The 26,116-nt window shown below is 49.0% G+C and overlaps 1 protein-coding gene across 1 annotated transcript in view; it reads right to left on the bottom strand.

Annotated features, from left to right (window-relative positions):
• Positions 1 to 26,116, bottom strand: part of CHCHD6 (coiled-coil-helix-coiled-coil-helix domain containing 6) — a 251,211-nt gene that overhangs the window by 33,498 nt on the left and 191,597 nt on the right. The window contains exon 6 of the mRNA XM_021695035.1: positions 13,334 to 13,404. Coding sequence (XP_021550710.1) covers positions 13,334 to 13,404 — 71 coding nt within the window. The remainder of the gene's footprint in view (positions 1 to 13,333; positions 13,405 to 26,116) is intronic.

Here is a 26,116-nt window from a genome sequence, read left to right as displayed (position 1 = left end):
GGGCCCACTCTAGCCTAGATCTATAGCCTTGGGATGAGCACGAGCCAAAGCCAGCCATACCATGTACACCATTTCTCTGAAGGTGAACCCTTCAGGGCAGGCCCTCCTGTTGGTATGCAGAGAGACAGAGAACTCTGATGGCAGTGGGTGGGACCTCAGCCATTCAGAGCCTGCATCATCCCTGCCATGCGCTTCCTTCCTAGGGCCTGGAGACTGTCAGGATCTTGAAATCTAACCACCTGAGATACTGGCCTTCACTGAACTCTAAGGTCTGTTAAAATGAGTATGCTTTCACAGAGTGCCGCAGGGGAAATAAATCCTTCTGGAATATCCACCCTGGTCCTGGAAGAACCGGACACAGGAGATGGCACCAGCCTCTGCCTGCCTCTGCCACGGTGGGTCCTGCTGGCAGCCTCTGGTGCAGTCCGCAGAGCACAGCGTTCTTGTTGCTTGCGGAATGAGAGGCAGTGTAGTTGACAGTGATCAGATCTCAGGGGAATTCTTTAGTTCTGCCACATTTCACCACTTGACAATTTCCTGACCCTTTGCCAGTGCTCCCTTCTTGGGAGGAATGAGTGTGCATGCCCAAGCGCTGCATGCCCAGAGGGGGTCCAGGGCAGGGCAAGGTGGTGCTGTCACACCAAGACCCATCCTCAAGTTAGATAGAAAGGCCCTGCTTATGACAAGGCTGCTCCTTCCCAGGCAGAAATGACCACGATGAAACCCAAGCAAAAGCTTTCTCTCTTTTTTTTTTTTTTAAATTTATTTATTTATTTTTATTCTTATGTTAATCCCCATACATTACATCATTAGTTTTAGATGAAGTGTTCCATGATTCATTGTTTGTGCATAACACCCAGTGCTCCATGCAGAATGTGCCCTCCTCAATACCCACCACCAGGCTAACCCATCCTCCCACCCCCCTCCCCTCTAGAACCCTGTTTGTTTTTCAGAGTCCATCGTCTCTCATGGTTTGTCTCCCCCTCTGATTTCCCCCGCTTCATTCTTCCCCTCCCGCTACCTTCTTCTTCTTTTTTTTTTCTTAACATATATTGCATTATTTGTTTCAGAGGTACAGATCTGAGATTCAACAGTCTTGCACAATTCACAGCGCTTACCAGAGCACATACCCTCCCCAGTGTCTATCACCCAGTCACCCCATCCCTCCCACCCCACCCCCCACTCCAGCAACCCTCAGTTTGTTTCCTGCAATTAAGAATTCCTCGTATCAGTGAGATCATATGATACATGTCTTTCTCTGTTTGACTTATTTCACTCAACATAATACCCTCCAGTTCCATCCACGTCGTTGCAAATGGCAAGATCTCATTCCTTTTGATGGCTGCATAATATTCCATTGTATATATATACCACTTCTTCTTTATCCATTCATCTGTCGATGGACATTTTGGCTCTTTCCACAGTTTGGCTATTGTGGACATTGCTGCTATAAACATCGGGGTGCACGGACCCCTTCGGATCCCTACTTTTGTATCTTTGGGGTAAATACCCAGTAGTGCAATTGCTGGATCATATGGTAGCTCTATTTTCAACTTTTTGAGGAACCTCCATACAGTTTGCCAGAGTGGCTGCACCAGGCAAAAGCTTTCTCTTAAGAACTGGAACAGGGGAGGCAACAGGACCAGGATAAATAAATCTAATGACAAGAATGCTAAGCCCTAACCTCTTTACTGATTTAAAAAAGAAAGAAAACACAACGATTCCTCTACTGTAATAACATTTAATCCCCAGAAGCTAATCTAAATGTAACACTCAAAAGAAAACAAAAGTGGCACAAAGGAAAAGAGCACCAGCTGGGCCTTTGGGGACACAGGCTTTAGTCCCCAAGCGAGTCTGCTGATAGAGCTGGGAATGAAATGCCATTTTTGTCTTTGTCCAGGGGAGGGGATTAACAAACTGTCGTCTCTAAGTCCAGGTTCCTGAGTCATGGATCTCCGAGCAGTAAGAAAGTACGGGGCAGAGGCCTGCTGCCCCTGGAGGCTGCCCTTGCCCTGGAGCCATGGCTACCACTCAGAGCCCGCCAAGTGGGGTCAGCCCAGGGAATTGGCTCTAGGAGCTTCGAACGTAACAGGACCCACCGCCCCCATGGTTGTCAGACAGGCTCCCCTGACCCTCCTTGCCCCAGTGCTGGGGCGGCTAGGCAGCCCCTTACCTGCCTACAGCTCCAGGGATGGTACACAAACCCTCCAAGGCCCCAGCCTTGGTCAGGGGCCTCCCTGTCTCCCGCTTCTCATCCATTCCCACTGGCACGCAGAGTCTCCCAGGGATCCACCGTGCCCACACCTGGGTATCTGCACAGCCCCTTCTTATTGCTTGGTGCTGCTCCAGTGTTGGACAGTCGTCCCTGATCCTCCGTCCAGAAATTCCAGTCCCCTCTATCCCATGATCTCCTTTTATCCTCACAGCACTTGGCAGAATCATCTTATTTCACTGCTGACCGTTTGTCCATCTCGCTGCCCTGAGCAAGGGAACCCTTTCTGCGGGGCCGAGGGCTGTGCCCTGCCTGGGCCGTGCCCGCACGGGGCCCCTCACCACGTATCTGCTGAATGGGAGAGTCAACCCAGCTAGTAGTACTGCGGCAGCTTCCTAAGCAGGCTTCCTGCCTCCCACCTCAACACCATTACCGTTTCATCTCCCAGAAGCTGCCAGTTATCTTTCTAAAACACAAATTCGATCATATCAATTCCCTGCTTAAAAGCTTTTTTATGGCTTGCCACTGCCTGTAGGGTGAATTCCAAATTCTCTCATATGCACAGAAGGCCCTTTACATCCGGACCAGCCCGCCCTTCCAGCCACATCTGAGCTTCATCCCTACCCCCTCAGTATCTGCTTCTCCCCCAACACCAGTGCCCTACCTTCTTCTAACACCCCACAGGGAAAGGACCCACTCTCAGGCTGCTTACCCTGACCCTTGCCAGCAGAGCCTGCCTGGACCCAGCACAAACATGAATTCATTTCTGAAGCCCCACTGTGCTCGGGCAGGATTAATTGCTCCATCTCCTCTGCTCCCAGACTGTTTCTTTCATGCACTGCTGTAGCAGTTACCATATGTTACAGTGGGTTTCCACTCACTAAATACAGAGTGAGCGCGTAAGTCCTGGACCCGCGGGACACAAAGATGAGGAAAACAAGGTTCCTGCCCACAAGAAGTTTGTGATCTAGTAGAATGGGATGCTTGAACACAGAAGTGTCAAACAGTGCTCTAAGTTGCACCCCAGGAAGTGTCCCTAGGTTCTATGAGGCACCTCAGAGACACAGCTAACTGATCTGGGATGGGCGGGGACATGTTGGAGACAAGTGCAGAGGGAGTGGGTGCTGTCTGGGGAGGTGGGCAGGCTGCAGGTAGGGTGGCGTCTGTGTTCTCGGCGGAGGCGAAGACCATGTCAGACCATGTCCTGTACTGTCCATGTCTGTGTCCTGTACCAGCCTAAGCCAAGACTCCAGATCACCATCACCTAATCCTCTCTTTAAAGAGAAGTGATTATCAAAGTTTTCATAACCAGGCAGTTATGGGCAACTACAACTAGGTCCTCCCTGACTCCCTTCTGTGGATGGTGGACCAGAGAACCACAGCAGGGGCTATGGAATGAATCACTAGAAGTGGGGACAGTATCCCTGCCCTAAGCAGGGGTCAAGCGCAAACCACTAGGAAACTCTCCCTGGGAGAAACCCAGTGGCCGGCTGCCTGCCAGCCAGGGGAGGCCAACAGAATGCTGACGCAGAGGAAATGGCCCTTCTGTTGTTTGTGATCACATGGGGAAGAGGGCTGGCATATACCACATTCCGGGTACAGAGCAATACTTGCTTTTCCTTAAACATCTCCAGAGGAAGATAAAGGCTGTACAGCTTCCTTCTCTCAGTTAATATGTTATGATCACTCATTGCAAGTTGGGAAGTCCTTCCCTAGATCTAACTTAAATTTTCAAGCTGCAGTTCAAGGCTCTAGGCCTGTACCAGTCAGAGTCTCCTTCTAAGAGGGATAGGTACATCCTCTGGCTAGGCTTCTCCCTCCCTGCCTTTCAGCTTCTAGGCCCTTTCACCGCTGTGATCCCCCCAGCCCCACCCCCCCCGGGGCCTCCCCAGCCTCAAGCCTGAGCAGCACAGCAGGAAGGGCCGCTGCCCAGTGCTTGATGGCTTATGTAACACAGCAAATGCACGACAGAAAACCACTGGCTAATTTCTAGGTTTCCTTTGCTCAGTAACATTTCGACTTTGTTCCAGATGGAACCTTTGGCTACACCTGCCAGCAAAAAACCACACTGCCTGCTTCAGGGTTCATCTTCTGTCATCTCCCTGCTAATGCGTGAGATGGCATGTCAGCCCAAACCCAGCCAGCAGCACCTGCAGGATCCCAGGGCAGTGGGCTGCGCCCTCATGAAGGCAGTGATGGGGTGCCTGGAAGGGAAGAAGCCCACTTTCCCCTGGACCCCTGGCCTTCCAGGAGCTGGGCCTCTGACCATAGGGCCTCAATGTCCATTCTGGCTTCACCCAGAATGGCAGCTCATCTGCACCTCACATGTTCACGTCACATCAGATTTCTTCTGAACAGGAGCCACAGCTAAAGGACATTTAAAACCACAGATCTAGTCCAACAGTCTCCATCTTTGATGGAGAAGTTCAAAGACAGGGCATCAGGAGAGTTAGAAGCCAAGCCTTGATCAGAAGACAATATACTGACACACATGGGCATGCACACACAGACACGCACACATATGGACATGCACTCACACACGTACACTCACGCTGACATATACATGCCCTCCCACACAGTCACACACATACATGTATGTGCAGGTGCACAAACGTGTAACCAGGAACACAATTCCAGGGTCAGCTCTCATCTTTGTGTGTGGTCCCTGCCAGCTGTCAGCTTGGGATCTGGTTCCCAACTGTACTGGGAACCTCCCTTTTCCTTGGCCCAAATCATCATCGATTCTTCTCTTGCAATGTCTCTATATTATTATTAATTTTTAATTACACAAGCTGCACATAAATATATATTTTTTTACAAAATTAAAAACATAGCAAATAAGTTACAGTCCCCTCTGACTCTTTTTATAATACTGAACACCCTTGAACTGCCCAGGGGTAACCACAGTTTTCTGTTTGGAGTGTATCCTTCCACACCCTCTTCTCTATATCCACATAAATTGCACATACTTACTGAATAGAGAGACTGTATGTGTGTCAAATGTGCACACACAGAGTAAACCACAACCCGCTTTTTCACCCAACAACATCTCCCAAGCATCCTCCTGTGCTAGCGCACACAGCTCATTTTTTAACCGCTGTTTGCTCTTCCACATCAGACAGATTATGCTCATCCACTGCCCTATTCACAGGCAGTGAGGCTGCCTCCAAATCTGTCACTCTTGGACACAGGGCTCCGTGCCCCCTTGCCTGTGGCTGTTTGTGCACACACATGAGGGTCTCTGCAGGGCGCGTCTCTAAAAGGAGAGCTGGGGGGTCCCAGTGTCTCCCCTTCCTTCGTGGCTCCAGGTCCAGACAGTTGTTGAGTCGCTCTGTGTATCGATGTATCGAGACTGTACCCTCTTTGGCTACTGCACTTCAATCTCTCTCCTATTAAAATGGGAGTTTCTATATACGTAATACCTAGTGTTTATTGAGTGTGCTTAACAAATTGCCTCACGATGTCCTTAGAAAAACCTTCAGAAGCAAGGGACATGTGTCTCAGAGTAGTTCTGTCATCTGATGCATGCCACACATCAGGCAGCCTGGCTGGGAATGCACTCACTTGTCTGACCTCAAAGTCCTGCCCTAGGCCACCCTACACTCCCCCCAAGCACCCCACCGCTGGACCTGGGGCCCTGCTGTGCATGGCAGAAGCCTCCATGGAGAAGGTGCTTAGACAGTCAACAATTTGTTTTTAAATCCCACTCCTGAAGTCTACACAATGGGCCTCAGCTCATCCGCCCACCCAACACATGCCTGGTGAGCATCTGTCACAGCTAAGTCCTGGGCTGGACAGTGCGGATGCAGAGAAAAATAAGATATTGGACTGACCTCTGGGGAAGACAAACAGTAAACAGAAAAGATTCTTAAGTTGGATTTTGAAAAGCGAGCCTACTCTGCAAGGAAAGAAGAGGGGGCATTCTAGACAGAAAATAGGATCTACAATGGTAACTCAGTATATTCTGCATTCTGAAATTAGGAACTGAGCAGAGTCTCCAACTGGAAAACTCGGGTCTTTAGAAGTCATCTGATCCAGGGCTGGCAAGTAGGTTTCACCCTGAATGCCAACCCTGAGGAGAACCCAACCAGGTTCAGGGGGAGATTGCTGGGATCCTCTAGTGATGTCTGCTGGGGGCACACGATGGGGTGTGGGCAAGAAGCCAACCACTTCCTCTCCCCACTGAGGCTCTTCAAAGGTGGCCCACATTTACTTCCAGAACCAGCCCAGGGCTTTGGCCTGAGGGAGCACTACCACCCCAGATCTTTTGTTTGGACTTTCCATTTCCACATACCACACAAACACTACCTCTGTTGATGAATTCTCTCTGCATATATCTCTCTCTTGCTACAAGAGGCAGAACTCTGCCTGCATTACAAAGAGCCCTGGGCAGGGGATGCACCCACACACTCTGAAATTTACAGCACCAGCCTGAGGTGGGGGGGATGTCTGAATCAGCTAATCAGCAAGCAGATAATCCCCTTGTCCTGCAAATTCCTGAGAGGGAAGTATCTTGGTAGAGTAGAAAAGAGCTAGATTCATCTAGGCCCGGGTTCAAATCCTAGTCCGCCACCAGCTGTTTGTGTGTCCCTGAGTACTTCTGTGGATAACCACATTTCATTGACACACAGGGACCATCATTTTCCCTGCTTAATTAACTAATGAACTGAGCCTGAGATGTAAGGGGACTTAAGTCTCCAGACCTGCAGGGTGGGACAATAATGGCATCTGCCACCAGAGCTTCCTGTTTAGAGGAGACCCCCAGGGAGCCATGTAAGTGTCCAGCAGAACAGCTGCATGCAGGTTTTTAAAGAAATGTATTAACTGAATTTTGATTGTTAAATGAACTATTAAATGGGTTTTGATTTGTAACCTCTCAAAGAGCCATGTACACCAGTTTAAGCCACATATTTTAGTAAATTTCTGAGTAGAAAATGCTCCTTTTACAAAGTTATGTAAGACAGGGAAGTGAGGGTGAGAAGCAGCTTTTGAAATCAGACTAATGTGAACATTATCTGGATCAATTAAGACAGAATGCTATTTTATTTGGGGTTCAAATAAATGACCATTGTTTTAATAGGTAATCAATCTGTCTGGAGCTCAATAGAGCACCTGAGAATATACTCTCAGGTGAGACCAACCCCTCCCCCACAGGTTATTTAATAAGCCCTGACTTCCCGGTAAGGGTGAGAGCTACCATAGCAGCTCAGCCCCAGCAAGTTCCAAGTCACTGTGTCCACATTAATCAGATGTCTCTGGATCAAAGTCCTTGCAGCACAATGACTCAGTTTCAGGAAACAGTTAATAACCTTCTTCCTTCAACTCAATTGTTCTAACCTCTTTGAGGGGTGGCTCTCTGTGGAGCCAGGGAGGACCGTACAAGTTTCCTGATAGGGAGAAGTCGAGACAGGCTCTGAATGAATCCCACGGGAAGAGGACTGAAGGTTGTCATAAAAAATAGATGTGACACAATAAATGCAGGATGTTCCCTGGGGTCTTAATCTCTTCCTTCAGAAAACCTGAACAATCCTGCCTGCTGTGCTGTTGTGAGGTAGAGGGGCGTGCACGCACGTGTGTGTCTGTGCATGCATACATACTTTGGATATCCACTTCTATCCCAATGACAGAATTCTTCCAAAACAAGAGTCTGCACATTGTGAATACTGGCCTCACCAACGACATTCCTCTTTAGTCTTGAGTTCTCTGTTGACTCTCTGACAGGCATCTTCTGAGGCCCTGCATATATGGTGGGCTTAGCAGGCCTCAGGAAAGCTCAGCAAGCCCAAGAAAAGTTGGGAGGGCCATCCGTGCCATCATTGTCTGATGTTGCTAACCAGTGTTTGATTGACTTTGCTTTAGTTCTTACTCTCTTTCCTTTGCCTGGCATGGCCATTTTCTGCTTGGCAAACTAATCATTCCTCAAAACCTAAGTTGAGACTTCTGATCCCAGCTATAGTGGAGTAGCTTGGGGAAGAACTACACTCTCCTCTGAGAAAGAAATTTTTAAAAGTTGAAATTTAAAGTCTGTTTAAGGCATTTGAGGATCAAGACAAAATAGGCCTTCAGGGTCAAGATTATGAAGGGAAGGGAACTGTAGAGAGGTTAAGTACTCACTCCTGGAGCCACTTGTCCTCACTGAGTTTTTTGGCAATTCTCGGTGCAGGAAGGGAGGCTGAGAGTTGGGCAAACAGCTTCAGCTAAAGGGTGGAGAAGCCTCAGGGCTTCTGGCAATCTCATAGGAGGATGGAGAGACAACAGTCCTTTGGAGCTCAAGGCTGCCAAGACAGCTAGGCCTTGAGGGACCAGGATTCTGGAGAGAAGGGAGCTAAAATACAGTGAGCCAACACTCAGTGGTTTTCCTCTTTTAAGGCATTTAGCACATTCTTGAGCTATTTAAGGCAAGAGGCTAAGGAGCCAAGTAAAAGCCACTGAAAGGCAAAGTGGAATTTTCAGAAGTCTCACAGAACTGAGGAGGTGAACAAAGGGGTTCAGAGCTCACCAAGAAAGGAGGTGCCTTGGAGCCTTGGAAAGCCATGCCCTAGAAAGAAGGGTAAATCAGAAGTAGCCTGAGCTTTACCAAACATGCAGCAAGCCTCCAGTCAGCTCAGTCCCTCAGGTGGCCACGAGGGAATAGGGTGGAGCACTCTGGGGGAGAAGATACATTCCAGAGCCTCTGTATAGTCTCTGTACAATGCCTGGCATTCAATCAAGAATTACCAGGCACACAAAGAGATAGGACTAAGAGGGAAAAAATGGCAATAGAAACAGACCCTCGGATGACCTCAAAATAACTATAACTAATAGGTTCCAGAAAACAGATGGCAAAACCAGAATCTCACCAGAGACTGGGAATCAAACAAACAAACAAACAAACAAATTAACTAACTAACTAAACTTCTAGAACTGACAAAAATTCAATAATTGAAATTCAGATTCAAAAATAGGTTTAAGAGAGACCTGACACATTAAAAGGATTAGTGAAGTGAACAGTCAATAGAGAAATTGCAGGTGACAGCATGAAGATTAAAAAAAAGTGATGAAAAACAGAAAAAAAAAAAGGCACAGAGACAAATGAGACACAGTAATACATGTAACTGAAATGCCAGAAAGGAAGAAAGACAAACTAGGGTAGAGTTTTATTTGAAGAGATAATGGCTGAGAAATTTCTAAAACAAAAGGACATCAAACCCCACTACATGAACCCCAAGCAGAAAAAAGAAAGAAAATGGACTCATAGCCACATGATAGTCAAACTGCTAAAAAACCAAAGACAAAGAAAAGCTAAACATCAGACAGAGGGAAAAAAAGTAATTACCAAAAAAGGAGTAATCATAATATCAACAGCTGACTTCTCCAGGGAAAAAAAGATATCAAATCAGAATGTAAAGATACCTTCAAGGAGCTCAAAGAGAAGATTCTTCAAAACTGAGATGAAATAGATTTCCAGACAATTAAAAAAAGAGAATTTATAATCAGCAAAGCAACACTAAAAGAAATACTACGGAAGTTCTTCAGTTAGAAGGAAAATGATCTCAGAAAGAAACCGTAAATCCATACATCAGTAATGATACAGAAAATCTGAACCTGACCGACCGACTGAACGTAACCGACAAACACAGAATACTACACGCATTGGCAGAACACACATTCTTTTCAAATATACACAGAGTGCTTAACAAAACAAATAATATATATGGCTATAAAGCATGGTCCCAAAATTTTAGAGGATTTAGAGTATGTCCTTCAACCACAGAATTAAACTGAAAATCAATTATTCAAAAAGTAACTAGAGGGGTGCTGGGTTGGCTCAGTCAGTGGAGTGTGTGACTCTTGATCTCAGGGTCATGAGTTTGAGCCCCAGTTGGGGGTAGAGATTACTAAATAAGTTTTTTAAACTTTTTTTAAATAAAAAATGTAACTAGAAAATTACCAAATGTTTGGAAATTAAGCAATATATTTTTAAATAACCCATGAGTTGAAGGAAAAAAATCAGAATAAAAATTAGAAAAATTTTGAACTGAATTATAATGAAAACACAATATATCAAAACATTAGGGTGCAGCTAAGGCTGTGTTTATAGAGAAGTCAATACCATAAGTGCATATATTAGGAAAGAAAAAAAGAAAGCTGAAATGGTATTTCACTAATTTTAGTATGCGAGTGAAATCTCTAACATGGTTACAAAGTTCTGTGTGGTCTGGCTTCTGCTGACTTCTTAGTCCTGGTCTCTCATCCTTCATCCTTGTCTCTCTCTTCTCATTCATTCCTCTCCAGTTACACTGGCCTTTCTGTTCCTCGAATATGCTAAATCACTTCCTGCCCCCGGGCCTTTGCACATGTGGAAACTTCTGTTTGAAGTGCTCTGTCCACTTCCTTCCTCTAGTCAAAGCCTCCTCATATTGCAGGAATCCGTTTAAATGTCACTTCCTTAGAAAAGCCTTCCCAAACATCTAAGTCTGCATTAGCGTCCTCAGACATGTGCCTTTTAATTCAAACACTTTCTTTCATGGCTCATTACCATAATCAATCATTGTTTGGGCAATTGCTTTTTATGCAATTAATTTAAAAATATTGTTTGTCATTCTCCAAATGACAAGCTCCTTGCTGACAGGAACTGGAGCTGTCTTGTTTATCATTCTATCACCAGCACCTACCTAGCATGGTGCCTGGCAAACAGTAGACACTCTATACATGTATGTTAAATGAACAAATGAATACATGGACATCTAGTTAGCCACCTAAGTAAACATCCAGTTTACTCAAAGTTGTTAAAAGATGCTCACTGTCTTGGAAGAGAACTATTACTGCTGTCAGCAGTTGGCATTTACAATGCAATTTACAATCATTTGCTAATCCAAGAAATCTCCCAATCAAGGATTCCACCCTCCATCCCCAATGTTTAAGTAAAATTATTTCTAACTCTGCACTGCTTCCTGTTTACTCTGTTTGGGCAAAGGCAATTTTTTTTTTTTTTTTAGTAAGCTCAATTTGTTGATTAAATCTGTGCCACGTTATGCCAAGCTGGGTGCTACGAGAGTGATTCAAATGACTGCCATTATTAAAAATGGTCACAACACCACCACCAACTGTTGACACGTTAGGTCTGCTTTCTATGTGTTATCTCACTCAAAGCGTTAGAGGGATATCAGCTCTGTTTTGCACATGAGGAAATCAGAGAGGGGAAGTGACCTGCCCAAGGTCACAGGACCAGCCAGTAAGAGGCAGGGCCAGGGTGGATTCCAGGTCTGCCTGACTCTAGAGCCCAGGCAGGCTCAGCACCATCCTGACACCCATCTCACATTCAGAGGGGCCCTCGAGGGACAGGAAAGATGCAAAGACACATGGAGAAGAGCCGTGGCGCTGAAGCATCTAAATGAAGCTTGACGCCAGCTTGGAGCGTAATCATGGGCCAGGTAAGGGGCATCCCACCTCTCCAGCCTCAGTTCTTCATCTGTGAAATGCCAACGATAGGAAATAAGAGGATGCATTGGAAGTGCCTTGCAGAGCATCTCCATTTAGTCATATGCTTAGCATATAGTAGTAATTATCAAGGGATGTTGTAAACATTTGAAAAAAACCTTTCCCTTCACTCAGATTAAGAAGACACTCACATGCCATCTCCCCTTTGCCTTCAGAAGACATGACGATGAGAAAGGATGTGACAGTAAAGTCAAATGCATTAATCCAGGGGACCAGGAGGCCAGGAGTCTCCACTCTCAGGATGGTGGACCACATGGCAGGCAACAAAACAGCATGGTCACTGACAGTAAAGCTGGCTGGCTTTTCCCTAGAGCCTCTTCCCCTTGGCGGGCTGTTCCATGATCCAGGTAAAGAGGGAGAGGGGCTAAGGATCCAGCATCACTGCCCCACAGGCAGCTCCAGGGGAATGGCCCAGGCGAGAGGCTGCACTGCGGTTTTGTCCATTTCCTCGAGGTCTGTGCAGCCCACAGCATTTGGTCACACCCAGAATCCCCGTGGGATCCCAGTGGGCAGACTTAAGACCTTTCCAGTCTCTACCTGCTTGCCGGAAAGTTCCTTCTCCGAGTCTCCTGCTCTAGGACTTGAAATCCCAAGATAACTCCTCTTCCCCAAAGCGGCTCTGTAGTCCATTCCAGAAGTATGGCCTCCTAGCTTCAGATGCCCCATGGGGCACCCCAGATTTGTACTGAGTCCATCTGCTCCCACTACCCTTCCTGGCTCCTTGCACGGTTTGCATCAGCAGCTGTATTTATAAGCACTTTGTTACCTCCCAGTCACCTAAACCTCCCTCTGATGATTCCTTCTCATCGTGCCACATCCAACCCCTCACCATTCTGCACTGTGACTGGTTTGCCTGGGGAATCACCCTGATTTACGCCTGGGAGGGAGAGACCCTTGAGGGAGGAGGAGGGAGTTGGCCTGGTCCACAGAGACCACCTTCACACAAAGGACCCAGAGTGCAAGGCCCAGCTCTCCCTTCCACAGCACCCCCTGCAGACCATCCTGTGACCTCCCCCTGCAGTAGGGTGCAATTGTAATGGACACACTGCATGCACCTGCCATGCCTTAATGTTCTGGCTCTGAAGCCTCCCTCACAGCACAGAAGCAGGACAGACTGGATGCTGGGACTCAGCGCTGTGTGACCTCAGCCAGCCACCAGCGTCCCTGAGCCCCAGTCCTTCTGGGAATAATATGGGAGCTGCCCTGAGCATGTCAGCATGCAAGAGGTACATGGCTCAGGGCCAGGCACACAGAGCTGTACTCAGGAATAGGCTGCTCTGAAAACCACCTCCACAAACTGGGGCGGGGGGCAAGGCAGCAGCACCCTTTTCTTGACTCCCCTGGGAGCCTGATGGCCAATCTGTGGCCCAGCCCACAGTACAAAGGGTCTGAAACAAGTCTGCCCGTCTGCCACAGCCCCACTCCCACCGCCAGGGAGCCAGGGAAGAGCTGAGCACTCATTTGGCCAATTATAGATGGCCAATGGCTGCCTCATATCCAGGTGAGAGACCGAGGAGCAGATGGTTGTCTATGTTATTAGAGAAATTTGAAATTAGGCAGGTGGTGGCAGGTTTCAAGCCATGTGTGGTGATTCTTACAAATACAGGCTAAGTTTACAAAAAATAATAAGCAAATTCTTACTTTATCGTGCCCTCCATTTTCGAAGCTGCCTCATGGAATTGCTGTGAAGACAGTTTATACATCTCGGCATTCTACAAAGAGAAAAACAGAACTGGTTACCAGAGATTGAAATTTCCCTCTGGCTCCCTCATGGGAGCAACCATGTTAAAAATCAACAGATGCTAATTTCTTGACCAGCATCAAAGCAGATCAGTGATTGATCAACAGCTCGGGTCTAGCTCCCACCCACCGTGGGCCAACCTTGGCTGCAGAATCCTAGAGTAGCAACGGCTGGAGGGACATGTAGATCCTCTGGTTTGGGGGTCAGGAATCCACCACTCATGAGCAAAACCTGGCCTGCCACCTGATTTTGTAAATAAAGTTTTATTGCAACACAGCCACACTCATGATTTGTTTAATCATCTTCAATGGCTGCTTTTGTCCTACAATAGCAGAGGCGAGTAATTTAAACAGAGACTACAATACTTACTATGTTTAAAGAAAAAGCATACTGAGACTTGATCTGGTCCAACCCCTATTTTATAGGTTGGTGGACTCTGTTGCCCAGAGGTGAAGCAACTTACCCAAAGCCACAGAGCAAGCGCTGTGCCAAGACCATAGCCCTGCATTACATGTCTGGTTCCCAGCTGGGTGTGTGCTCTGCTGCCTGCCATGACCACCGCGCTCCCTGGCAAGGTGGCTCCCTGTCCAGAGCTGCAGGGCGGTAGCAAAGGCATGCACCTCCATCCCTTCTGAGGTTACCTAGTAAGTGTGCACATACAGACCAGATTGGTGTAGAGAACAGCCTGGCCTTGCAGTAAGACAAAGCTGGGCTGAAGCCCTGGGGCCACCACAGTGTGACTCTCGGTAAGTTACTCCCCTTCTTTATGCCTCAAAGACCCAGAACCTAGCACTTTCCACTTGTTTCCAGAAGAGACCAATAAAAACACACCTGCTCACCTGACCTGCCACCACACTCCTGGTGGAGCACCTTGAGGCTCACAGCGGATAGACTGATTTTTTGCAGGAAGCAGTGTCAAGAATGAAACCCCAGAGGACAGCCCAAGACGAGCCAACAGTCAGACTTCCCAGGTGAGGGTGACAAGATAGCAGAGGTGCCATCTGAAGCCTGCCTACCCTTGCAGAGCTGGGCTAGACCCTTTTTAGAACCTGTGTGTGTGTGTGTGGAGGGGGGGTTGCCCCTCTTTTACAGATGGGTAAATGGAAGCTTCCAGCTTCAAGTGCCTCCCACCAGCATGGGTCAGTCCCTATAAGAAGTTCAAGAGGCAGGTAAAGGGATCCTGAAGTCATAGAGCTATGCCCCTGTGTATGCCTGTCGACTCCAAGCCTGGATCTCCCCACTCTACCATGCATAGAGGTAGCCTGGCCCAAAAGGAACAATTTACTCCTTAGACAAAATGGAAAAGGTACCCAGATCAGAGCCATGCAGGGGAAGTGCCTTAGCCCCATGGCACCCCATCATCCATCTGCAGAGAAGGTAATCAAGACAGGGGCAGGAAGCACCTCCCCTAGACCTGCAGGGTATCAAAGGCAGAGTTTGGGTGGGAACCTGACCCTCATCCCATCCTGGTACCTGCCTCAGGGAAGAGTCAAGTGGGAGGGCCCATGGAAGGGGGTGTGCCTGAGGGAACACCTGGGGCCCATACCAGCAGGAGCCTGGGTGCCAGAATACTGCTCTGGGCTGTGCTGGGGTGAGCCCAGTGCTGGGTCTTCAACCCCCCAAATGCTGAGTGAGCCTGGCAGGTCCTCACTTCTAAACCGGCGAGATATCCCATGCCTCTCTCTGCCAACCATCAGGCACAGCAGATGGGAAATGCGAATACTCCCGGCACACAACAGGCACAAAATAAATAGGGGTTCTCCTCCCCCCGCCCCCAGAACTGCTCTGGCTCCTGCAGGTCTTTGCTGACTCCAAGCTGCCCCATGTTCTCTCTCTGGAGTCCTGATGTTCCAGCCAAGAGATTATGATTTTGTCTAAACTAGTCTGACATTCACCCAATATGGACTATCCTAGGTGTGGGAGTAAGGACACACAGACATGAATTGGCTCAGGGCTTCTCCTCCCACTCCACGCAGATGCTCTTCTGTGATGTCCTTGATGGGAATCGTTTAGACTCAGTCTGACCCTTCCATCCATGGGCCCTCACAGAAGATGGCATGACCCGTAGGCCCACATTTCCATTCTCCTCAGGCGTATGTGGTCTGTGTTCTTTAGTGAGTCACTTACTTCCTGGAGCTTATTTCCTCGTGGTAAGACAGGGCTCCCAACTCTCTTGCAGGATGGCTGGGAGACGGGGTTGAGTGGTGGTGGGCTCACGGTGCTCACCCTGCCCCCCATGGCATCACTGGACTTTCTGAGGCGGGCATAGGCCTTACTAAGCTCCTCCATCCACCCCCGGTCAGTTCTCTTTGCCACAAGACAGTCTCTCAGCTCAGGCCTTCTCCTCTTTGGAGACACGTCAGGTCACTGTCTGCTAGGCCTGTGGCCTGTGGTCTGTCAATGTCCCTTTCCAAGGTGGGCTGCTGGGACCCCTAGTGCCTCGGTGCTGCCTCTGCATCTCCACACACATGGCGGCCCGGCCAGGGCGAGCTCAGCAAGCAGCTGAGTTGCTTAAGAGCTCAGACTGAACATGTGGTCGGTGAGATTTGTCACAGGAAGTGCCCACAGGCCAAGAAGTGGTTGTGATTATCCTGCTGCAGCTTCCTCTATTGTCTCTCAGAATGACTCAGAGGAATTCCCCTTCCTGTCACGCCCGCCCTCCCCGCCAAGTCTGCCATGTCATCTGCCTGAGCAGACCCTGGGACCACGCACCACGGAGCGTCCCTTGTGTGGCTCCCCTGGTCCACGGAGGTCCTGGTCTGAGCCATGGGGATGCTGAGCCCTCTCCTTGTGTCCACCAGGCATTCCTGAGGGTGCTGGAGTCCACTCAGACCCTCTGCCAGGAGGAGCAGGGCATTCTGCAGGCCCCTGGACCATACCACCTCTGTGGGCTTCTCTAAGGACTGGAACCATCCATGCTCATATGGAGAACCCCGAGTACCCGGGGTTTCCAAGACAAGCACGCCTGCCCCCTAGCCTCACGGGGCTCCCAGGCAACACAATGTCACAATTACAATGGGACGCTCAGCCAACTGTCCCATGTGCTCAAGAAAAGACAGTCTGGCAGAGACCATCAGACTGGTTTCTTGGGAGCTGGCACTTGAATCAAGGCCTAAATTTTTTTTTTTTAATATTAAACAATGTTTTTGAAAAAATACTACTTACACATGGTTTAAAAGGGCAAAAGCACAAAGGGCAGAGGGTAGGAATACAGTGACCAGTAAGCCTCTTGGCCAGCCTGGACCCCAGCGCTCCCCTCCTGCACACTGCCCCCGCAAGCCAGTTCACCCATGCACACCCCCAGCACCACAGTGGACTCAACACCGTTCCTCGTTTCTTCCCTTCTCAGACGCCTCATCGTTTCACCCACTGAATAGTATTGCATAGTAGGTTCCACGATCACAAGCAATGCTGAAAGGCACATCATGGCATCTTTACCTTTGTGCACGAGTGAGCATATCTGAAGGGTACATTCTAGAAGTCAAACTCTTGGGATAAAGGGTACATGCACTTTTAATGAACGGAGTCTTACATGAGCCAATAATGAGAGGGAGAGGGACAGACACCACACGTTAGATGCTGTAGTCTTACCAGAAGCAAGGGAAGGGGCCGGAGACAAAGACAGCTTGGGACCTGGGCATGTGGGGTTCTCAACTGCAGGCCGGAAGGCAGAGGTTTTACTTTTTATGTGAGGGAGTGGCAGGGGAGATGTGTGTTTCAAAGGACATTCTGGCAGCTGTGTGGACGATGGAGTGTGGTACCAGCAGGGTGCCTGGAATTGCCTGCAGCATAGTCCCACAGAGCCTGGGGAGGCCTGGGCGCAGTGCCTGCAAGGAGCCCTATCACCCATTTAAACGTTGCAGGGACATCTCTCTAAATGCACTGTACTGAATCCCCACACGTCAACTAGCACCCAGTGATCGTGAACTATTATCTCTGGGTGATCTTTCTTCCCCATTACACTCTTCAGATTCCCGATCTTGGAGCCTTTTCCTCCACCCTATAAACAGCCGCCCCTCCTCCTCCTCTAGCTGCTCCGTATGCACATCTGAAACCAGAAGACCCGATCTCCATTAATTAAATCTGCCATTAAAAATTAAATAACGTGAGTAAGAAGGTGTGAGTGTTATCTCTATGGGTTTCAAAAGTCACAGTGTTTCTTCAATTACTTCCCAGGCAGTTTTCATATTTCATACTGTCTGATTTCTCCAAGGGCCTGGATTTGCTAGATCAAAAGAGAACGTGATGGTGAGGGGAGGCACAGTGAGAAGGCTCAGAAGGGGATGACAAGGAAACATGTCGTGGACCACAGAAGCCATCCTGCTGCCTCCACTTGCGGAGCCATGAGGGACCAGAGAGGGGCAGGGTGCAGGAGGGGGGAGCCTGCACTAACCCACTAGTCGGGCAGAGGAGCAAGCTGTGGCCATCCTAGAACAGAAGACAACAGAGGTCAGCGTGATGACCAGCAGGGGGTGGCTCTTGGGCCTAAAAGCCCCTCCAGGGGCCATGCAGACACGCACCCGGGCAACAAACGCTCCTAAGTTGCCTACTATGTGTGTGGGCCTCTGCTGGGTGTCAAGGTGACAGTCCATGTGGCATTTCTGTTGGAGGGGAAAGCCTGAACTAAGGTCTAAGGCCCATCCTGGGAACAACTGAGGCAGCTGGAGCAGCGAGGATGGGTATGGGCCCTGGAGTCAGGACGCGACCCCTACAGTGTGTACACCACGGGCCTACTCTGCTGTCATGTGGAGAAATGACCTCTCTTTCCAGACTTGCACGGGCCATTGTAAAATGAGAACAATAACAGAGCCTCCTTCATATGGTTGTGTGGGAACTGGTATAGATGCCAATGAGATAATGCATATAAAATGCTTAGAACAGTGCCTGGCACAGAGTAAACGCTCAATAAGTGTTTTGAGAACTTAACAGCCAAATGCATATTAACCAACAAATATATTTGGAAGAGAGATCTGGGAATAGTAAAAGAGTAAGAGGGTTTGCTTGAGGATGTAAACTCCACAAAGGGAGGGGTTTTCCCCTGTACTGCTCGCTGATCTATCCCCAGAGCCTCTAGCCATGCCTGGCGCATAGTTGGCCCTCAATAAAAATTCGTCAAGTGAATAAAAGTAGAGGTCAGTATCATTAGAAAAGATGCAAAAATACAAGTGGGATGTGGTCATTTGTGTCATCACTGGAGAAACTTTGCTTTCTCACCCTGTGGGCACCGAGGAGGGCACCATATAATCAAATGGGGACACATTGCTCACAAGGCTCCACAGGATCACTGAGGCCAGGCGCCAGAGCAGGGAATTTCAAACAGGCTGGCCCCTCCATGCCCAGAGCAGTGCTTCAAGGTAGGAATGTCCACCCCTCTGTCACATGAAGACACGAGGCTCAGAGAGGCAGAGGATCCCACCCTAGGGGCCAGAACCTCAACGGAAAGAAGCAGGACCTGAACACAGGTCCATCAGCCTCCCACTCAGTGCCATCATGGCCTTCCCTCTGTGCCTAGCTGTCCCCCCAGGAGAAATTTAACAAACCAAAGGCCATGCAGACAGGACTCAAAGGCAATGTAGAAAAATGTGAAGTGTGGTTTCCTGGCTGTCCAGTGCAGGGGAAGATTGCCAGCAAAATCAATGCAGGCCATGGAAGGGCCCAGAGGTGAAGGCTCAAAAAATCCCAGAATCTGAGAGGAAAAGAGTGAGGACAGGAGAGCCCCATGCCAAGGTGCTGTCAACATGGCTGAGGGCCGGTCATCCAGGGAGATGTGGAACTCACCGGCCTAATTACCAAAAGCTTCTCAAAGCTCACAGGAATGCTAAATTTTAAGGGGAGTGAAAAAAATTAATGTATTCAGGATTTAAAGAATCTCTGACTTGAAAATAATAAAAAACACAAAGAAGAAATGCATGTAAGTATTCTTTGTAGAGTCAAGTAGTCAACACAAAAATTTCTAAATCTCAGGACATGTGATCAGCAACACAGTTGGCAAAGAATGGAAATTCAGTTTTGTGAAATGGCTTAACATCTGGTTCCTGGTTATTTATGAAGTCACACAACTACATCTTTGTCTCTTTCCCTCCTCCTGGGTACCTACCAGCTCCCTACTCTGCTGTCATGTGGAGAAATGACCTCTCTTTCCAGACTTGCTCTGGCACTTACTGTAGATGGGGGTGCACAGACAACAATCTTTCCCTCCATTGCTTGCACTCAGCAATGTCCATCTGGGTTCCTTCAGTGCTAGAGCTCCTTCTTTCCATGGTCTCCTCACCTCCAGGCCTACCATCTGAACTGTCACAGCCATCTAAGGTCAGGCCACACCCAAGGCCTCCCACCCCCACAGGACAGCCCTATCTGGGATCTTCCCTGAATCCCCACAATGGCCCTATCTGGGATCCCCCATATTCCTCCCTGTACCCCACAGGACAGCCCTACCTGGGATTCTCCCTGTACCCCCCAGGACGGCCCTACCTGGAATCTTCCCTCCATCCCCCAGAATGGCCAGAAACCTAGGGCTCCAACCTCATCTGAACCTTCCACGCAAGTTGTAATTCTCCACAACAGCTATCCTGACCTTAACTTGGTACCCGCCCTGAATTCCTACGGTGGGTATATGACTGTGTCTCAACTTCAGAGACCAGTGAGGCTGCTACTGGGCACCAACAGGCACGTCTCCCCCAGGACCAGACATGCCTCTGTCTCTGCCCATGACCCTTCACCCCCAGAGGAGAGCCTACCATCCCTCCAGGCTGCTAGGTTCCAGGGTCCACAGCGATATGGGAAGATGACTCCCTCTCCCTGAGCCTGTTACCTCCTGGTCCTGTGGGGGCAAATGCAGACCCATTCTTCAGCGGTGCTCTGAGGGTACAGTGAACAATGGGTACAAGCTTGCCCAGCATGTCAGGGTTCATTTGTTTCTTCCATTCATTCAACCAGCATTTACTGAGCGCCCACCGTTCACCAAGCCTTGCTGTGCAATCAGAGGGCACAGCAGTGAACAGGAGAGATGAAGTCCTTGCCTTCACAGAGCTAACAGTCTGGATATGGAAAAACAAGAAAATAATTCTACTCAGAAATGTCATAAAGGGCCGCAGCAGGTGAACGGGATGAGGAGCAACAAGATGGGGTGGGAGCTATTTTAAATAAGTTGATCCAGGCCTCTCTGCCAGGGTGATTTGGGGCAGATGTGAAGAGGGAAATAAGATTCAGGGAAAGGTCCTAGGATGGGATTACAGACGACACTTGGCATGTTCTTGGGAAAGCAAGGGGAACATGGTTGGAAGATGTTCAAGAGAAGAACAGATGCAGGGAAAGGACAGGTTGGCAGGGAGCCACTGGGGGGTTTGATCAGGGGATGATATGATCTGATTTCCACTCTGGAAGGATCACCGGCTGCCATGTTACAAAGGGAGAGTGGAAGCAGTAACCCAGGGGAGTCAGTGGGTCATTTCCTGAGGGTGGGACAAACATGACCCCACACCAGTGGTGGAGAGTCAGCCTGTGGAGTCCAGAGCGTCCAGGAGACAACCTGTGGGGGCACCGGGTAGGCTGCTGGGGTATAAGGGAGGGGCTCAGGGCAGTGGCTGGAGCCTAAGCAAGGACTCCCGTAGCTTTGCTACAGAGCCTGCTCAGTAAGCCTTAGCTGAGCACTGAGATCCCCCTCGGCCCTCATCAGAGCTGGGTCCCATCAGTCACAGGACCCCACTCTCAGTTCCTCTTTCCTTCTGCCAGGCACTGTGCTTCCTGAACTCTCCCCGTCTTGAGCTTTCTCATTATGTCCACCCCCTACATTTCCTGCATCGACCACCACCACTACCTGCCCAGCACCTGGATGAAGACCTGAGGCCCCTGGATCAAGCTGGCAACCAGATGCAGGAACCTCTGCTCCCCGCTTGTCTCTTGAGGCCCTTCCTTGCTCCCTATTGTCCCTGCTTTCATTCATTCATGACTATCCTATGAGGATGTCCTGCACTCGTACACTACACTGGTCCTCCTGCTACTTTCTCCCCTTGAGGCTTACCACCGTGGGAGCAATCCTTAACTATGCCTCTCAGCTTAAAACTTTCCGTCCCGCCCTCCCCCCGTCTGCAGAGTGGCCTCTGACTCTCCCTTTGAGATGGCCCTTCGTAATGAACAACCTTGGCACTGCCCCTGGTGGGTTCTGCCCTTCACTTGAGACAACTCACCATCTTCCAAGCCTCCGTCGTGCTCTCTGTATTGTTTCTTCTGCCAATTCTACCCTGCCCTCCTGAGAAACTCTGATTTGTGCTTCGAGACCCAACAACGTCCCCTCTGCTGGGCAGTGTGATTCCTCTCCTACCCACCACACAAAACTGATGTTTCCCTTCTCGGTACTCTGTACCATGCTTTTCAGCAGCATTTCCCACAGCGTGAGGCAATCCTGTTAACATGCCTGTTTCCCCAACTTGGACTGGGAACCGCATGAGCCTGGGGTTAGCTTTTTTACTTTATTGATCCATACTTGAACGAACAAAGGTCTTGTTATTCAGCTCACTCTGGACCTTGCAGGTCTCTGGACTCTACCTGCTGCCTCAGCTCTGCCCTCATCACCTCTGGCCTAAAGTAGCTGACAACTTTCTACCTGCTGGGCCTCCAATCCTGGGCCTAGCCTCCTAGGATCTGCCCTCCTCGTGGCTGCAGGAACACTCCTGAAGCAACAACCCATCATGTCGTTCCCCTCCCCTCCTCCACCAGGGCAACCCCATCCTGCCGTTCCAGGCACCCCACATTCCCTGGACATCTCCATGTCCTCTTTCCTAACACACATGGCTGGCTGCCATCTGAACCTTGCAAAGATGTGAACTGCTAATTAGTGTTGTCACAGTGGCTCTAGGTGAGACCCTCCTAGAAGTATTTACATTTGTGAAAAGTCAGAGAGAAAAGATGCCTGTCACTTTCTGCTGTGCCATAATGAAGAGTCTAAGGCTCAGAGCTGGGTTTTCTGGACCACACCTCTTCTCCTCTGTGTGTTTAGCTAAGCCTCCTAGCATTTCAGTTGCCTCTGGGGTGTGTGTGTGCATGTGTGTACTGCTGTGTGTGTGTGTGACTGGGTGTAGGATTTACCCTCCTTACAAGATGGTGAAGAAAACAGAGCCCTAGGCATCTACATACACACAACGCACACATACACACGCACACGTACTGTTTAAAGCACTAGATAAATGTAAAGCTGTGTTAATCAGCAATAACTGTAGAGGTTTTTTATAATTTTGATTTATACTGAATACTAAACATTAGCCACCAGACCTCTAGGTGAGTGCTGATCATCTAAGAACTTTGCTTTAAAAAAATTTTTTTTCAAAGAATAGTTGAGCTGCAATATTATATTAGTTTCAGGTGTACGACATAGTGACTCAACATTTATATACATTACAAGATGCTCACCATGCTAATTCTAGTCACCATCTGCCACCATACAAAGTTATAATATTGCTGACTATATTCTCTATGCTGTACTTTCCATCCTGATCACTTACTTACTTTATAACTAACTGGAAGTTTGGGCTTCTTACTGCCCCTCCCCTATTTTGCACCCTCAGGCCCCCTCTCCTCTGGCAGCAACCAGTTCTATTTATGAGTCCCTTTCTCCGAGAGCTATTTTCCATTGTGTGGAGTTGAGGTGTGTCTGGGTGAGAAGACCCACACTTTTGGAGTCCTTGGTGATTTCCTGGGTGATCGAGGCTGGAAAGGACCAGCACGCCCCACAGGACACACACACAAGGTGCCCCGTAGTTCCCTAGAAGGGCCACAGCCCCCGCAGCAATCTGTCAGCACCACGCAGGGCTGACTCAACTGTCGGGCTCCTCACAAACAAGCTGGGGGAGCTACAGAAGGGGCCGGTCAGAAGTGCAGGGTCAGTTCCTATTTGAGAGTCTGGAGGGAAGATTCCACATTACAGTGTTTGGAAAAGGACCAGAAAAAATTAATTCAGAGGATTGGGATTATTCAAGAAAAACCGCACGGCAGAAGTATGGTAAACAGTTAAAGGCAAAAAGATCAAAGCCCCATTTAAAGTGGTATGTGAAAAAGATGTTTTAAAAAACGCCCACGGTATGTGGAAGGTTGAGTGTCTACCCAGACCCAATGCCTGTACAGGAAGCGCGGAGCCAGACTGAGGCCAGGAAGTAGTTATTGAAGGAGAAAGGGAAGCAGAGAGCTTCAAATGGCTGCTAAATACAGAATGGCACTTAACCTAGATGGACAGAAGCCATGTGAGGGTAGACAAGGAGGGAAGTCAGCGGTGTGCTTGCAGTAAACAGGACTGACAAGGTAATCTACCGCCGTAATCACTCCGTTGGCAGGATGTGGAAGGAGGCAGGGCTGTCCAGCCGGGCCATGTTGCTGCCCCAACACAAAAGCTCGGCAGCCAGCCATGCTTGGTGCTGCTGGTTAGTTGGTTTTTACATCTGCAGAAACATGTTTGGCTAAGTGAATACCTAAACAGTTTGAAAACAAAATGCAGAGCACAACAGAAAGTAAGAGAAATTAAAAAAAATGAAGAGACATGAATTTTAATTCCATTTCTGTCACTTACTGGTGAGCTGACCCTGAGTAAAATTAAGAGTCTTGATACTGTGAATTGCTCATTCTCTGCAACAGAGAGTAGCAGAGTAAAACTCTCAAAAACAACCCCAGGGCTATGACCCTCTGAGGCTAGGAATTCTGTGGGGAAGAAAGAGGCAATGGGATGACATGGGGCTGCGGTGTGGGCTCTCTCAGGACCTAGCTAATCAGACCTTCAGGTGCAGTACATGTAGGCCACAGTGGCATTAACCAGATGTTTCCGCTCTTTGTGCTGATACCTAAAGTTCCACGTCCAGATGAACAGCAGAGGCAGGGCTCCCGGCGGGGCACCACACTCAGCAATTCTCAGCATTAGGAGACTCTCTGCCCTCTGTGCCGGAGGCTGGCCACACACGCCTGAGAGCGGGCCTTAGTCCCTCTACGAAGACTGCCACAAGAGAGAAGCTCCCCCAGGCAGGCTGCTACAAGTCTGCACCCCTTGCTCTCAGCTTAACCTCCACCTGGTCAGTCTGAGGCAGCATGGCAGGATACAGCCTTGCAAATCAAAGGATGGCTCATGAACCAGCAGTGGCAGCATCGCTTGGGAGCTTATTAGAAACACAGAATACCACAGGCCCTGCCCCAGACCTGCTCTTTAGCAAGCTCCCAGGTGATCTGTGTGCATGTGAAGTTTGAGAAGCACAGGTGTGCAGAAGGTGGGCCTCCTATGGGCTTTGTTTCAATAGCATTGTTAATTTTTTAAAAAAACTGAATGCTCTTGGTTGGGTCCTACCCTCCTTAGTTCAGCACGGTCCTTATATGTCCGTATGGTTTTATACCTGCAACTCCAGAGATCTGAATTCTCACTGAGTTTCTGAAGGCAACTACACTGGGGCCCTTGGCTTGGTGTTTACACTCTAGGCCAGCAGTCCTCAACCCTGGCATTACAATCACCACGGCAACTTAATTATAAGCATAAGGCCTGGGCCCACCCCCAGAGTCTGATGATCAGTCTGGGGTGGCACCTAGGCATCAGTATTTTTTTTTTTTAAGTTTTATTTATTTATCTGATGGGGGCAGAGGGATGGCCACAGGGAGAGGGAGAGAATCCTAAAGCAGACTCCCTGCTGAGCACAGAGCCTGACTCGGGACTCAATCCCAGGACCCTGAGTCGAAATCAAGAGTTGGATGCTTAACCAATTGAGCCGCCCAAGCACCCCAGCATCAGTATTTGAAAGAAGCTTTCCCAAGGGATTCTCATGTACAGCTAAGGTTGGCATTCACTGCTCTAAGGCCAGGGAAACCTGAGCTGAAAACATGAGATTCAAGCCTGGCTTTGCCGAGTACTGTTCTGTGCCTTCTGGCAGGTTACTTAAGCTCTCTGTGCCTTGGCTTCCTCAACTACCAAAGGAGGATGGTAACTACTTAGTAGGTGTGGTGCCTCCCTCAAAGCAATACGATAAGGACGGAGGGAGACAAGGCAGGAGGAGAATGTGGTGCAAGACCTAGTAATGCAAGAAGCACTCAGTGCATGTCAGTGGTATTGGTGCCACTTCACTCTGGTCTTGCAGGAGAAACTGACCCTCCAGGTACCATGGGGCCACTGAGTCTTCTCTTACCAGCACCCAATCCTTCCTCATGTGGCATGGTTTCAAATGTGCCCCCAACCCTGTGGGCACCCTTTGGAAAGAGCCTCAGTTGTTCCAGAATGTTCCAGAACGGAACGTAAGTCCAAGAGAAGTCAGACTAGGGAGACAACTGCCTCTTCTCTCATATAGATTACACCTGCATGAACATGGTCTTAAACAACATTAGCTTTTGGGATGATTCCGTTTGAGTCAATTCTTGTTGGTGGCCTCTTTGGCACTCATTCCTTTTCTCCCTCTCCCAAGCTCCCAGTTTCCCTCGGGGAATGCATATGGTTTGAGGGAAGCAGACCACAACCCCAGATCTGGGGGTGGCAGTGTGTGACCGAGGTCAGGCCAACCAGTGCATGCCAGTGGCCTGGCCACAGGGGTGGCGAGTGACCTAAGCTAGTCCTGTCAGAATGAGTGAAACTTGGGGTGATGCCGGGAATTCTGAGATTCGGCTGGCATCTCTTGCTCTGGATGGTCAGAGGAGGGCAAACCCAAGAGAGTCAGGGGGAAGCAGGCAGAGTG

Source organism: Neomonachus schauinslandi, chromosome 1 (genome assembly GCF_002201575.2).
Source record: "Neomonachus schauinslandi chromosome 1, ASM220157v2, whole genome shotgun sequence".
Taxonomy (NCBI): domain Eukaryota; kingdom Metazoa; phylum Chordata; class Mammalia; order Carnivora; family Phocidae; genus Neomonachus; species Neomonachus schauinslandi.
The sequence above is the reverse complement of the archived record's forward strand: the minus strand, read 5'-3'. Positions and strand labels throughout refer to the sequence as shown.